At 52.0% G+C, this 14,687-nt stretch overlaps 1 protein-coding gene across 1 annotated transcript; it reads left to right on the forward strand.

Moving 5' to 3' along the window:
* Positions 1 to 3,027: 3,027 nt before the first annotated feature.
* Positions 3,028 to 12,621, forward strand: SHH (sonic hedgehog signaling molecule; the record flags this gene model as incomplete). Its single annotated transcript, XM_082312641.1, has 3 exons — positions 3,028 to 3,336; positions 8,089 to 8,350; positions 11,915 to 12,621. 3 exons carry the CDS (start codon positions 3,028 to 3,030, stop codon positions 12,619 to 12,621), a joined length of 1,278 nt encoding a protein of 425 aa, XP_082168767.1.
* Positions 12,622 to 14,687: the final 2,066 nt, after the last annotated feature.

Below are 14,687 nucleotides of genomic sequence, written 5' to 3' on the forward strand. Positions count from 1 at the left end.
AATCCACAATCGAGGGATTAATCCATCTAAAGAAGGCATCAGTGCCCGACCGGTGGCTGTCGTTGTTGCTTGGTTTGGGGTTTTGCTGTTGTTGTTGTTAAAATGCGAGTGCGGGCAGGGACGGGTGCGGGTCGGGCACTGATGCCGCCCTCAGCAGCGCAGGGCTGGGGCTGGTGGGTGCGTGCGGCTGGCGGGGCCCGGGGCAGGGCGCCCCTGGGAGGGAAACCTCCTCCGGTGCCTTTACCCGACGGCGTGACTTGGGCGGGGGGACACGGGGGTTATTTTTTCCCCAGAAGCTGTGGCATTTAAAGAAAAGCAAAGCGTAACGTGGGCAGGCGCATCCCGGAGGCCCGGGAGCGGCGGGGCGGGAGCGGCGGCCCGGTCCCCCGCTGCCCGGCCCCCCCGCCCGCCTCCCGGCGGGGCCGCGGCCAGCTCCAGCCTGCGCTGAAACTGAGCAGACCCTCCCCGCACCCCCCAGCTCTGCTTTCTTTCACATCTAATTTGATAGGAGGGTGATTTCAAGCTTCCCACAGTTACAACTTTTCTTGATTTCTCCCTTTGCCCCCCCCCTCCCCGCACATTTATTACTCGCATTTAATTAATTCCTTCTTTGCGTTTCCTTTCCTGTTAATCTTTGGGTGACTGCTTTGTACATATGGCAATCTGATAATGAGGGAGTTTATCCTTATTCTCTATACTTCTTCATTGCGATGTCCACCCGCCTAGTGCCTGGGATATCGATCATCTTTCCTTGGGGAGGGGGGCAAGGTAAGAGGGGTGATAAAAGATTTGCAGTATCCCACACCATTAAGAATAGCTTTTATTCCTTGGCACTGTTTAATCAACTGTTATATCAAGTCACGCTGTTTAAGCAACCACATCAAAAGAACATACCCTCTTTTGTATAAATTATATATTCCTTGTATCTGTCTTCTCACATGCACGCAGACGGGGAGATAAAACTTAAGTTTGTTTTTTAACAGCATGAAGCAGGTATTTAGCTGTTATACAACTTGTTTCTGCAACTAAGTTGGTTGACAAAAACCTAGAAGCCAAGCTGCTGACTTTCTAACTTTTTACCCATTCCCAAGTCAAAACTCCTAAATGTAAAGCTCGGAAAGAGAAATCAATGATTCATTGAAACTCTGCAAAGAAACATAAATAACAGAAGAAAAGTATAGGCTAAAAAAGAGGGGAGAGCACCAGTTAGAGTCGGTGTGAGAGCTTCGGATCACTTCTTTCGGCTCTTTTCTGAAGTTCACGTAAAAAGACCACTTTGTCCCTTGAAAAGTCCGTGCTGTCTTGCTTGTTACAGTTTACGGATACACAACTTTTTTACCACTTAAAAACTAATTTTAAAGGCCATTTTCACATGGTTTAAGTTGATTACGACTCAGCTCGATGTCACAGACCGGAAAACTCCCATATAATTGCTCGCCCCAAAGAGCTTTTTTTTAAAGAAAAAAAAAAAACTTAAATAAAGTTGATTCTTTTCGGTTTTTTTTCCTGAGAGAGTGGACTTTGAATTACTTCAGCATGTAGTCCTGGCATTTTTAAGAACTCCTAAAAAACTCCTGAAAGTTTCTAGGTCCTAGGACAAATTGTATTTTCTTAGGAGCAAAAGTAAATGAGCTCTTTACAGGCAGAGAAGTGTTTGTTCATATGGGACTCTGCTTTTCTGTCTAACCTGCTCTATCAGCCCCATCTCTGCAATTTTGCTCGTCTCTCAACACCTTTGTCTGATTAGTAGCTTTTGGAGATCGGGATAAAGACATCACTTGCCACGCTGCATGAGATAACAATTAATTTAACATTAAACTTATCCCCTTTCCATTCACTTTGCTTGGATCGATCTCTGTTAATTGTGTTTGCGGATGTTTTCAACAGTATGCTTTTCTTAAAAACTTAATGACACCCCGCAAGGAGGTGTAAGAGTCTAAAACGCTCCTCTTCGACTTCGACCAAAGAAACAAAGAATACAGCCCCAGCGTGCTCAGGAGACCATCTATTTTTAATCAGTTGACTTTTCATTCACTTCTGAAGAGACAACATTATTTTAAAGTGGGTGATAGCCCTGGTTTTATTTTTTTTTTTTTAAAAAAGGTGCCATTTAGATCTCTGCACACTGCAGTTGTGTGATACACAAGTCAGGCACGCTAACTTCATATAACTGCCGCCTCGCATCAGCCTGGCTTATTTCTGCCTTTAAAGTAGTCATTTATCAGCTAAAAGGCGAGTGTGTTTAAAAATGTATGTCTTCAGGAGGGAGAGCAATCTCCTTTTTCAGGGGGAAGAAACCTGTTACAAAGCCACTGAGGTGGGTGCGCTCCTAAATAGCATTATTGCCCCCTGGGCGTTCAGATTTCCCCAATACGTTTCTATTTGCACGGCTCCCCGATAATTCAGCATTTTATTTAACCGCAACTGCCCTTAGAAACTTGACTTGCACTGAGGCAGCCTGCTAATCTTATTTATTTTTTTTTCCCTCTTTCACAGAGGCATCTGTTCCTCTTGCTGACAAATGTACCATTCTGCCAAGAAAGTTTTTGAAAAAAAAAAAAAAAAAAAAACCAACCAGCGTGTAATTGATGTTATCCCAAGAAAGCGCGATCTCCACCCCTCTCAGCTCCAAGCCCTTCAGGTAAAAGGAAAAAAAAAAAAAATCTTTCAAGAATTTGTTGCCTTTTTGAGGGTTAAAACATCAGAAGACAAGCTTGTCTCGCCTTGGCCAATCAGCTCTCGGCCCTGGCAGCTATAATATAGAACTAAAGGCAGACTCCTCTCACAAGCGTCTTGCTTTGCTACCATTAAAATCAGACCCTTTTTTTGTCTCTCGATTGCTGTCTCCCGACCAAACTCCGATGTGTTCCGTTATCAGCGACCTAAAGCCTGCCATTCCAGCACCTGTCTTGCTAGGGATCGGTGGATAGTATACGATTCAGAAAGCAGACAAGGACATAGGAGGAGAGAGAGCTCTAGAGAGACAGCCAGGGATAGGCACAGAGAGCTTTGAAGTAATTGGATTCAATGGACGAAATGCTGCTGTTGACAAGAATTCTCTTGGTGGGCTTCATCTGCGCTCTTTTAGTCTCCTCTGGGCTGACTTGTGGACCAGGCAGGGGCATTGGAAAAAGGAGACACCCCAAAAAGCTGACCCCTTTAGCCTATAAGCAGTTTATTCCCAATGTGGCAGAGAAGACCCTAGGGGCCAGTGGAAGATATGAAGGGAAGATCACAAGAAACTCCGAGAGATTTAAAGAACTAACCCCAAATTACAACCCTGACATTATTTTTAAGGATGAAGAGAACACGGGAGCTGACAGACTGATGACTCAGGTAGAGCCACAGAGATACCTGTATTTGTGTTTGTTAACCTCTCTGAGCAATCCTAAAGGACGCATCTGTCTTAGTATTTTTGAAAGCCCCCCCCTTTCCCTCTCCCCCTCCTCCCCCCGCCCCTCCAAACTCGGCTAGTTTCCCCCATTGAATGTAAATCCCATCTATCCAGACAAGTTAGCAGGGGCTGGAGCTGGAGCTATCTAGGTATTTGGTGGGGGAATCGGTGTGATACTTACAGTCATTACCGTGCCATGGCGTTCCCTGTAACTTGGTTAGAGATTGCTGTTTGCATTTGTCCCCAAGGATGCACTTTGATCAAACGAATTGCATACAGCTCAGAGGACCCCAAGTGTATAGTGACCGCCAGGCCACTCACTCATTATTACAAACGCAGTCCTCGGTTGCTACGCCTGCTGACTTGATTTTTTTCCTATATTTTATTTCATTCTTTTTTTTTTTTTTTTGCTTCATTTCATTTTAGCCTTCATTATTTTTTTTTTCCTCGCGAGCATAGTCTAAATTTAGTAGGCATGCAGTCGTGCACTCACAAAAGGCAGCTGAAGCCGGATCGACCATTCCTCTCCTGATTCCGTATTATATAGCTCGTATTGCAATACCATCATTTGCAATTGTGCCCATCAGAGCGTAAATATATTGATATTTCTTTAAGGATGCTCGCCACCAATGCTCTGGTACTTCCATAGGGGAGGGACTTGCAACTTATCGGCATTGCATCACCTTCTCTTTTAAAAAATCTGATGGCACAAGGTTTACAACTGGGTAAATATTGGATCTCGGGTGGAATCAGATTGCGGAACCATTTTATGCAAAAAAAAAGAGAGAGAGAACCTCTCCGAGAGTCACCTCATAATTATTATACATGCTCAACAGAGAGCTCGGTGAAGTCAATTGCTCTGCCAATCCCGGAGTTTCTGAAACTACATGCAATCTAGACACTGGAAATGGGTTTCCTCCAAATATAGGTCAACAGCGCTTTTTTAATATTAATACATTTAAGCCCCACCTTCAGCGCTACAACAGGACTCGCCTGGAAGGACTAGGCGGGGAGTGGACGCGGGGAAGGGGGGGTGGGGGGTGGAATTTCCCAAACTCTCCCCGTTCCTCGGCCTGATTTTCCGCACGTTTGCCGGGTCTCCCGGGGCGAGGGACCCGGCGGCCGCCACCATCTCCTCCCGACCACCTTAAATCGCACCGTACCTCGGAGCGCGGCGCCGCGCCTCCGCCCGCCCGCCGCCGCCCGCTGCTCCGCGCCGGGCTGCGGAGCGGTGCGGAGCGGGTGTCCGTCTGTCCCCCTTCCCCCCGCGCTGGGGGGTAGCGCGGTCCGCGCCCCTCTGCGCGCCCGCGGTCCTCCGCCCCGGCTGCCTCCGGTGCGAGGCAGCCGCATCTCTCGCATTTTCAGCTCCACTTACTCCCCTCGCGTATCGATCGCGGCGGCTCTCGGGTTTCACCCTTCCCTCCGCAGCCCGGCGGCGGCTCCGCGGGAGAGGGGCTCCCGCCGGGGCACGGCGCATCCCTCCCTGCGCGGCGGAGCGGGGCGAGGGGGGCAGCCGGCAGCCGGCAGCCGGCCGGGAGAGGTGGGCTGCGGGCCGGGGGCGGCGGGCCGGGGGCTGCGGGCCGGGGGCTGCGGGCCGGGGGCGGCGTGCGGGCTGACCCCGGCCCCGCGGCTCTCCCGGGGCACGCCGCGCCGGCTACGCGGCTGGCCGCTCTCGCTGCATCAGCTGGCAGCATCTGAACTCCTGACCTTCTGTCAACTTCCCTCAGACGAACGAAACGAAAACAAATACTTTTTTTTTTTTTTTTTTTCTTCTCCTTCAGTGCTTATTCCCGTGCCTTAGACACAAAGGGGGGAGGTGGGCTTGAGCGCAGTGGGGACGGGGAGGCCCGCAACGCCGGGTACCCGGCGGCAAAGAGGGGAGCGAGGTGGGGGGACCCAGTCGGGCTCCGGCGCCCCTCGGCGAGGCAGGGAGCGGGGCTGGGGAGGGGCTGCCCTTGCCCACCCTCCCCCGGGCACGGCCGGGTCCGCCGCGCCCCGAGGTGCCGTCCTGCCGCCGGCTTCCCTCCCTCTCCTTCCCTCCCTCCCTCGGCCAGCAAGCTCTCCTTAAATCCCAGCCTTTAAACGCCTGCTTCGCGAGCCCTTCAACCATGGAGAGATCTTCCCTGAACAGAATCGTTAAACTTGCAGAATAGTTGCCGAATGCATTAGCCGCTAGTTAATATTAACTCCAGAACGGGGGGGTAAAACGCAAACAGAGGTAGGTAAGTCAGGTTCTCAACTTTGCAGGTGACAACAGCAGTTTGCTGAGGGCTCCCCCCTTCCTCCCCTCCCTCCCCCCCACCCCAGCCATTGGCTGGATCCGGGGGAGAGATAAGGAGGCCAGGTCAGTATGATAAAGCTGGAATTTGTATGAAATAAAATAGCGATCTCGTGTAATGCAGGCACACAACCGGTGCGTGATGTGAGGAATTTAGAGATCAACTTGGCATTTAGGAAGCCCACCAGGTTGTTTACACTGACAGGTACCTGTTAAGTGTTTCCTTCAAGCAATTCATTTGTGAAGAGATTAGGAGCTGGCAGGAGAGGGCTTGTTGAACAACTTTGCCTCCACACAAAGCGTTAGTGGAGGCAGCCCTGCTGAGCTTCACGGTGGCTGAACAGAATTGGGCTTGATTTGTGGCACACGACCCAATGAATTAATAAATAGTCTGGGCTTCACGGCTTTTGACTCTGACAATCCAGCTCAGGCAGTATAAAAGGGAGGAAAGTCCTTTAGGAGGTCGTTTCTTCTTCTTTATTTCGTCCGAAGCCGGGAGCTGGTGCTGGCAGGGCCGGAGCAGCGAGAGCCCTTGGGCGCTGCGCTCCCCGCTGCCCGCACCCCTGCCCGCCCTCCGCGCCCGCTGCCTGCCGTGGGCAGCGGCGGGGCAGGACAGCGCGGGGCTGCCGCCTTATCAGCAGCTGAGACCTGTGATCCTTCGCCCCCTTCCCCCCGTAAATCGCTGGATCCATCCTCTCAGGTGGGCGAGGGAGAGAGGGAGGAAAACCAAATCAAACTCAACTTCCTTGTGCTGCTGCGCTTTGCTGCCGGGAACGGTGCCGAAACCCAGACACCCGGCTCTTTCCATAAAACGGTAGGCCGGAGAGTCCAAAGTGAGCTCACGATTGCGTTTGATATCTCTCGGGGACCTGTCTATTGCTGGAATTGCTTTTTATGGCTGTTGACAGGCATACGGGAACTTTCTTGTTGAGCAACCTTGTCACGTCCCTAAAGCAGCGTCGTCGGGGTAATGGAGGGGCTTTGCCTTTCTGGGAGCTGTGAAGGGACCTTTGCCGTCTGTTACTGGGTGTGCTGGGAGCACAATGGGGAGAATGGTCCTGCAGAAGGCCAAGCATCCCAGTCAGGCCAGCCAAAGTGAGGGAACAGCAGTTTGCTCCATCCCATCGTGGCTTTAATCCACGTCGATATTTGCATCAAACGAGCCACATCGTGTGTATCTATGAGTTATTTTCCTCCCAGAAAGGGGGGGGGGCGCGGGGGAAGTTGCCAACATGTGCGTTTCCAACTCGGTACCTTTAATCAAGTGTTTTTCAATGCTTTCGGTGCTGATTTCCTATTTCAGGGGGGCTGCGAGTCCTTTTACCCTGCCGTTGGCGTGTCTATTCCCTCCCTTGGCTAAGGAGGGCCTAAGGAATCCCCCCCCAAACTTTCAGGGTTTCATTTTGAGCTCACCCCCCCGCGGCTGCAGCCCCCTCCCTCCCCCCATCCCACCCCGCTCCCCTCGCTCCCCGCAGGCCCTCGGTGCCGCCGGGCCCGGCTCAGCCCGGGGAAGGCCGGTGGCTCCGGAGGGGCGATGGAAAAGCCTGCAGTGCTTCTCCACGGAGCTGGAAACGTTTCACTCCACACAAAGGGTCTCCTAGCTTGCATAGCATCCCTGCTTCGCTTAACTTCCCTCCTTGGCCCTCCCTTGCTTTTCATCTTCCCACTAAGAGCTATATTATTGTATGGATTTGCTCGGCTTTGTAGGCGAGCGCCGATGTATGTTTGAAGCGGAGTGAATGCTCCCAGCCCATGCTGCTTTGAGGGCTTTAATGAGTGATGGGCGAAGGGAGAGAAAAAAACCAACAACCCACCCCTCCCTCCAGCACATAAAGGCTGTTAACATGTATTGAGACCCCTTTCAACACAGAATTAAGCTGAAAAGACCCGGAGAGACATTCCGGGAGGGAATCCGTGACTCTGAGATACATGGCGAGTGTTTGTTCTCGGCAGAAACTTCGCTCTCGGGAAGGGGACAGGGCACTGAGCGGCAGGAATTTGCTCCGCGCAGGCGGCTGTGAGCCGGCCGCGCACAGCCAGCGCCGGCGGAGGGCGGGGGCCGCTGCCCCTGCGGCAGGTGCCGGGGGAGCGGGCGGCTGCGGCCCGCCGGCTGTTCGTGGCGTCTCACCCCCCCTTCCTCCCGTGTCCCCAAGTTTCATCCTCATCCTCCTCCTCCTTCACCTGCCTCCCCGTCCCTCCCTGGCAGTGGGGGAGAAGATGCTCAGCCCCGGCTCGGCCCATCCTGCGGCGTGGTTTGGGGGGGGGGGGGGGGGGGGCGGCACTGCCGCCGATTTGGCTGGGGAGGGAGGGCAGGGAACAGCCCTGGGGGGGGGGTGGTGGTGTGTGGGGGTCTGCTCCCGGCTGCAGCAGTGCCCCCCCGCAATGCGCCCTTCCCCGTCTGCCCGTATCCCCGCAGCGCTGCAAGGACAAGCTGAACGCCCTGGCGATCTCGGTGATGAACCAGTGGCCCGGGGTGAAGCTGCGGGTGACCGAGGGCTGGGACGAGGACGGCCACCACTCCGAGGAGTCCCTGCACTACGAGGGCCGGGCCGTGGACATCACCACCTCGGACCGGGACCGCAGCAAGTACGGCATGCTGGCCCGCCTGGCCGTCGAGGCCGGCTTCGACTGGGTCTACTACGAGTCCAAGGCGCACATCCACTGCTCCGTCAAAGCAGGTAAGGTGGGCAGCCTGCCCAGGGACAGGTCGGGGGGGTGGGGGACACCCCCGAGCCCCGGCTCAGCCCCCCCGAGCCCGCTCCGCCCTGCCCGGTGCCGCCCGGGCCCCCTCCTCCCCGGCCCCGCAGGGTCCCCACCAGCCCTGCCCGCCCCCTCGGGGCTGCTCCGGGGATGCGGAGCCTCCTCCTGGTCCCGCCGGCGCAGGGGTGGGGAATAGAAGGAGAGTGGGGGGAAAAAATGGAAAAAACATTAAAAAAAAAAAAAGCCCAGCCACCTGCAGCACTTTTTGACAGCATTTTGATTTGGGTGATTTGCTTGCCCAGCCTTCCCACGAGCGCCGCGCCGCAGCCGCACACCCTTCTCCCCCCCCGTGGGATTTGCTGCTTTCCCCATCCAAAGAGCATGTTCAACACAAACACTAGTGGCCGTCTCCAGCCGCCCCGCTGGCTGCACGCCTTACTCGCGATCGCTAATCGCCGAGTGGGAGCCGGCCAGGAAAATAAATAAGTAACGTGGTCCCCTGCCTTCTTCAGCGGTAGCCGCTAGGAAATTCCCAGATAGGGATACACACACATATAAATTTTTTTCCCTCCCCTCCCCTGTGCTTACAACGCCACACGCTGTCTCAACCCGGGAACAGCTCGCAAGAAATCCCCGAGTCGCTGAGTTCATTTTCTTAGCACTTGACACTTTTTTAGGGAGCAAAAGAGTTGGCAAGTGCTGGCCCCCCCCGCCGCTTCCCTCCACCCGGCTGCGTGGCAGCCAAAGCGCTTTCTAATAGCATCCTCTAGCCCAGCAGCCCACTGGAAGTGTGAAGAAACACTTGGTTGTAAAAGAAAATAATGAGCTTTCTTTAAATATAGCCGTTTGCTTCAAAACCAGCAGCCCCACGGCAGGGAAACGGGCCTGGCCTTGCCATGCCTGTCTGCAAGAGGGGTTCATCTCCCCGCTCCAGCCCGAAGCTCCCCAGGGGCTGAGCCGAGGTAGCACCTCTCCCGGCCCACTCGGGCTTTGTCCTGAGAGCCCGCTACAGCTTTTGTTCAGCTCCCCGGTCCTTTCTAGCCCAAAAGAGGCCCTGCAAAGCTCTCAGCCCTGTGGTGATATGAAACATCCCTTTCAATAGCGAAGATGGGCTTTATAGCGCAAGGTATCCGATTGTGGCGCGCGATGACCTTAGCCCGAGCGCACCCCTTAATCCACCCCCACGGGTATTTCATAGGAGAGGAGTAACCCCAAGCTGCTCATTGAGATTCGGCACACGCGGATGTGGGGGCAATATTTAGAGGGTGTCAGGTGGGGTCGTGTGACTGTACCAGGCGGGCTGCAAGGGAGCAGGCTTGAATTCCACCCGCTCAGCCTGATTTCAAACTGTCCAAACCTCGTTGCATGACAGAGCATCTTATGAGAAGATTAAACCCCATAATGCCAGGCAGGAAGATTCTTTATCTAGATCTCTGTTTGCAAAAAGTATGATCCCGGAGACTGGAATGCAAAGAAGAGTTCCCCCAAGGCCTGAATTATTGTCACCAGGACAGAGGAGGGAGAGGCAGGGGTGGTAAAAGGGACATTGATAATGCGCTACAGCAAGTATTTAGAGCAAGCTTCTACATTTAAAATTCAAATACAGATCTTGAGTGCCTTGGAAAAGTGGCTCTGCTGTGCAAATAGTGCTTGGAAGGTCCTGGGTTTTTTGGAGAGTATGTGTGTGAATTGGCACATAGGGTTTCTGCACCTGAACAAATAGGGAGGGGGAGAAAAGGGGGGGAAGAAGCTGGGAAAAAAATGGAAGTGTCCTCTCTTCCAAGAGTGTCTGCATTTATTACATGAATCAGAATGACAATGCTGATCCTTTATTGGATTTTAATTAGAGAACCCAAACAAGCACTGCTCAAAGCAGCAGATTTTCACACCTCTGCCAATTCACTGGCATGTTTGTAGAGCTGCTACACTACTAGATCTATTCATCAAGTCCCTGAATATGCAAACAAAGCTCTAGCCAGACCTTTACCGCCGGCTTGTAGGAAGGTGTAGTTTGCTAGCAGAGGGCTCCACATAAAGCGCATAGCTTGTTTGTTGCCATGTCCTCCCTGAAGAGGCCTTGGAGATCTCGCTGCTTCATTTCTGAAGGAGAAGTGATAAAGTCGTTAGCAAATCAATAACAGTCTAATTTTCGCCCTTCCTGCCCTTCCTGAGAAAGTCATTAGGAGACACTCCAAGGATTTATTTCAATCATAAGAGCTTCAGTACCAGCCACAGAAGTAAAATATAAAATCTGACCGCCTTTAGGAGATAAATCACCAGGACTCTAAACTGGCATAGGGAGTAATGGTGAGAAACCAGGGGACGGCAGGGAGGGATAAAGAATGTCAACAGATGTAGCAAAGACACTTGCTACTGTGACATACCATGGGCCACTACCCAATATGTAGAAAATCAGAGCTTTTAGGAACACTGCAGAGTCCCTCAGTTAAGCCAGAGACCAGCCTGGAACAGGGCAGAGGTCCTCTCCCACCGCCCCACACGTGGCCAAGCTTCCAGAAAGGGATTTGCAAGAGAGACCTAAAGCCTCATCGCTATTTCTGCTTTCCTCAAACCTGCGATTGTTCCTCTTGGTAGCACTGGAAAGCAGCAGCAGTTCGTGACAGCATTTAGTATCTAAACTCTGAGTAACTCCAAGAGCTGGAGGAGGGGAAGGAGGGATGTGCTGTGGTCTGGCACAGGCGTGGGGCTGCCTGGGGACCACACGCCCTGGGACAGGGAACAGCATCCTCCTTGCAGTGGGGTGGGAGAGGTGAGGGAGATGATGTTTTTTTTGGAAAGAGGAGTGAACTGGAGTGCTGGGGATGGCAGGGAGGGGTTTTATGGGGGTTGACATGTGCCTCAGTGTCCCCCATGCCAAGCAGGAGGGCAGGGAGGGCTGGGGGCAGCGCAGGGTCCTGCAGAGGCCAATAGAGGGGGGCTCGGGTGATCCAGGCTGTTGCGTTCCAGTGGGGTGATGGACAAATTCATGTGCTCCTCGGGACAAAGCCTCCTCCTGCTCTCTGCTGTTTGCTGCCCTAGATGGGCTCCCTGCATAAGAGCTGTGTGGGGACCCCGAGCATTGAGCGCACAGACACTCACCTAGAGGAGAAACCTTATGCCAGCAAAACTGCTTGGTTTTGAAAGCCTGCGAGTTATGTGGCATCAGGTGTCGGTGCAGGGCAGACAATAGCAAAGTGGGAAGCTCTTCCAGAAAAGATTTGTTCTGGAACAGCTTTCTCAGTGGAAATATTTTGGCCCATTTCCTTAATGAGACAAATCACCCTTGTCACTCCTAACCCAGAGGGAGATGTACAGGCTCAAATCTGGCAGGAAGGGGACTCTCACTTGACCCACTGAGTGCAAACGGGGCATGGTCATAGATGAAGATGGAGGAATTTCAGAGGGGAGCGAGGCTGCATCCTGCACCCGTGCCTCTCGGGCTGGTCAGGGTGGTCGGGGAAGTGGCGTGTCCCCTCGTGCCCCCATGCCCCCGGCCCGGCGGGTGCCCCCTCTAACCCTGCTGTGCCTTTCTCCTTGCACAGAAAACTCGGTGGCAGCCAAATCAGGGGGCTGCTTCCCTGGCTCGGCCACGGTGCACCTGGAGCAAGGCGGCACCAAGCTGGTGAAGGACTTGAGCCCTGGGGACCGGGTGCTGGCAGCCGACGCGGAGGGCCGGCTACTCTACAGCGACTTCCTCGCCTTCCTCGACCGGGAGGATGGCTCCCACAAGCTCTTCTATGTCATCGAGACACGGCAGCCCCGGGCCCGGCTGTTGCTGACGGCCGCCCACCTCCTCTTTGTGGCCCCCCAACACAACCAGTCGCAGGAGGGGACCCCCAGCAGCCAGGCACTCTTCGCCAGCCGCGTACGGCCGGGCCAACGGGTCTACGTGTTAGGCGAGGGCGGGCGGCAGCTCCTGCCAGCATCCGTGCACAGCGTCTCACTGCGAGAGGAGGCTTCGGGGGCGTACGCCCCGCTCACCGCCCAGGGCACCATCCTCATCAACCGGGTGCTGGCGTCCTGCTACGCCGTCATCGAGGAGCACAGCTGGGCGCACTGGGCGTTCGCCCCTTTCCGCCTGCTCCAGGGGATGCTGGCAGCTCTCTGCCCCTCTGGCGGGGGGGCCCCGGTGGGTGCCCCCGCGGCCCCCGGCATCCACTGGTACTCTCGCCTCCTCTACCGCATCGGCAGTTGGGTGCTGGATAGTGACTCTCTGCACCCGCTGGGCATGGTGGTGCCGTCCAGCTGAGAGCATCCTGTGCCGCCCCGGCCACCCGCCAGACTCCGAGGGAGAGACAGAGACACAGAGAGAGAGAGAGAGAGAAAGGAGAAAAAAAGGAAAAAAAAAAAAAGAAAAACCTAAAAGAAAAAAAAAGGAAAAAAAATTACATATTTTTAAAAGAGAGCACGGATTAAGACTTAAAAATAATAATAATAAAATAATAATAATTAAGTAGGACAGTCCAAAGTAGACTTTAAGGGAAACAAAGACCCCAGGAAGTTCTGTTCTGTTTAGTTTATAAATATATATATATTTTTATTTGTTCTTTTGTTTTGTTGTTTTATTTGTCATTTTTTTTTTCCTCCTCTCCTGGATATTTATTTCTTTGGTATTTTGAATAGATGTTTTAAATGATATGAACCGGACCTTCAAGAGCCTTAAATAGTTTCTTTGATAATTTATTATCATGTGAACTGTACTCACAGGGGAAAAAATTATTTTGTGAGGCCAAGCAAAACTGCGCAGAGTCTATTTTTCTACATGTCACGTGTGTCCTGACTTTCAGAAAGAAAAATTCTGTACTTTCCCATCTCTCCATTACATCGCTCCTTCATTTCAGCAAGTCTAAAAAACAAGCAAGCAAGCAAGCAAGCAAACACACAAAAACAAGACAAACTTCATGGGGGTCCGTAAATTATATTTTTATACACAGAATTGTAAATTAGATTTTTTTGAGAGATCAATACTTAACTGAATCACATTTCGTTTTTTGAAATAGTGTAAAATATGAGAATATATTATTTTAATTTAAATAGTTTCAAATGTAACGTCATTTCCTGTATTGTTTTCCATGTTTTGCTTTGTAAAAACACCATTTGGCCACGTTCATGGAAGTCAAGACTGTTACACAAACTTTTTATTTGCAAAAGCCGTAAGAAACTTTGTTATTTTTAACTTCAAAAAAAATTTATTAGAAAATAATATTTTTTAAAAAGCGCACATGGCGGCAATTCTGTGACGATGGAGACGGTAGTTTGTACAGAGGGGAGAAAAGGATGTTTTGCATTAATAAATTGAGAAATAACTGCTGTAAATTTACTAAAATGTATTTTTGAATATTTTGTAATAGTTTTAATAGTTTTATAGAAATAAAATGTGCCATGCACAGTCTGGTTAGTATATAATAACTAAGAGTTCTTGGTGCATCCCATTTTTTTTTTCCTTTATGCTTATTGGTTTAGGAAACATGATGCCTAAGGAGTGCCCGTTATTTTATTTAGATGTGTTACTTATAACTTTTAATTTTGGTACTTTAATTAAGGAAACGAATCCATCACATCCGCGCGTAACCTGGAATCTCTTGTACTAACAGTAGAACCTCACTTATTTGCACGAGTGGCTGGGAGATGCGGTTTCCCTTCGCCGGAGCCCCGGCTCCCCGTCCACGCTCAGGCGATGCTCCCCTCTTCCAGCGCCAGCCCTGGCTCCGTGTTCGTCTCCTGGTCTGGTCTGGAGACTGCAGATGGCTCTTAAAATTGATTTCTGAGGGCGTTAAATCAAGTTTGCCTTTTGAAGCATGTTAATCTGAAGGCAGGCAGCTGCCTTCACCTTGTGGCGGCACTGGGATTTTAATCGGCTTTAACCTGGGTGCCTGGAAGATGGAAATCTGGGGGACAGACACTGACTTTGGTGAATTAACTGGGATTCATGTGGCTGATGCTGGAAGAAGGAGATGGCTACCAGATTTCACTGGCCACCTTGCCTGAGTAACAATGCAGGGCTTGGGGCCACCAAGAAAAGAACAAAATACCCTTTGCAAAACATAAAAAAGAGAGAAAAATTTGTTCATTTATTCTGCAAGACATTCCTTAGCTGTAATGCATCAGAGTCTGTCCTGAGCCATTGATGGGTGAACGTATTGGAGATGTGTTTTAGGAGCCGAGTGGTGGGGCCAGTGCTGCATCCCCTGCCTGGTCCCAGCCCCAGGCCCCACTGAGGGGCTCGTCCTTGATGGGTGCCAATGAGTGAGGTTCTGCTGCACCGCGTGCTCCTCCCCGGAGGGTTTCCAGGATCCCGTTAAAAATTTTGCAAAA

The sequence above is a fragment of the Platalea leucorodia genome, assembly GCF_965183815.1.
Source record: "Platalea leucorodia genome assembly, chromosome: 1".
Taxonomy (NCBI): domain Eukaryota; kingdom Metazoa; phylum Chordata; class Aves; order Pelecaniformes; family Threskiornithidae; genus Platalea; species Platalea leucorodia.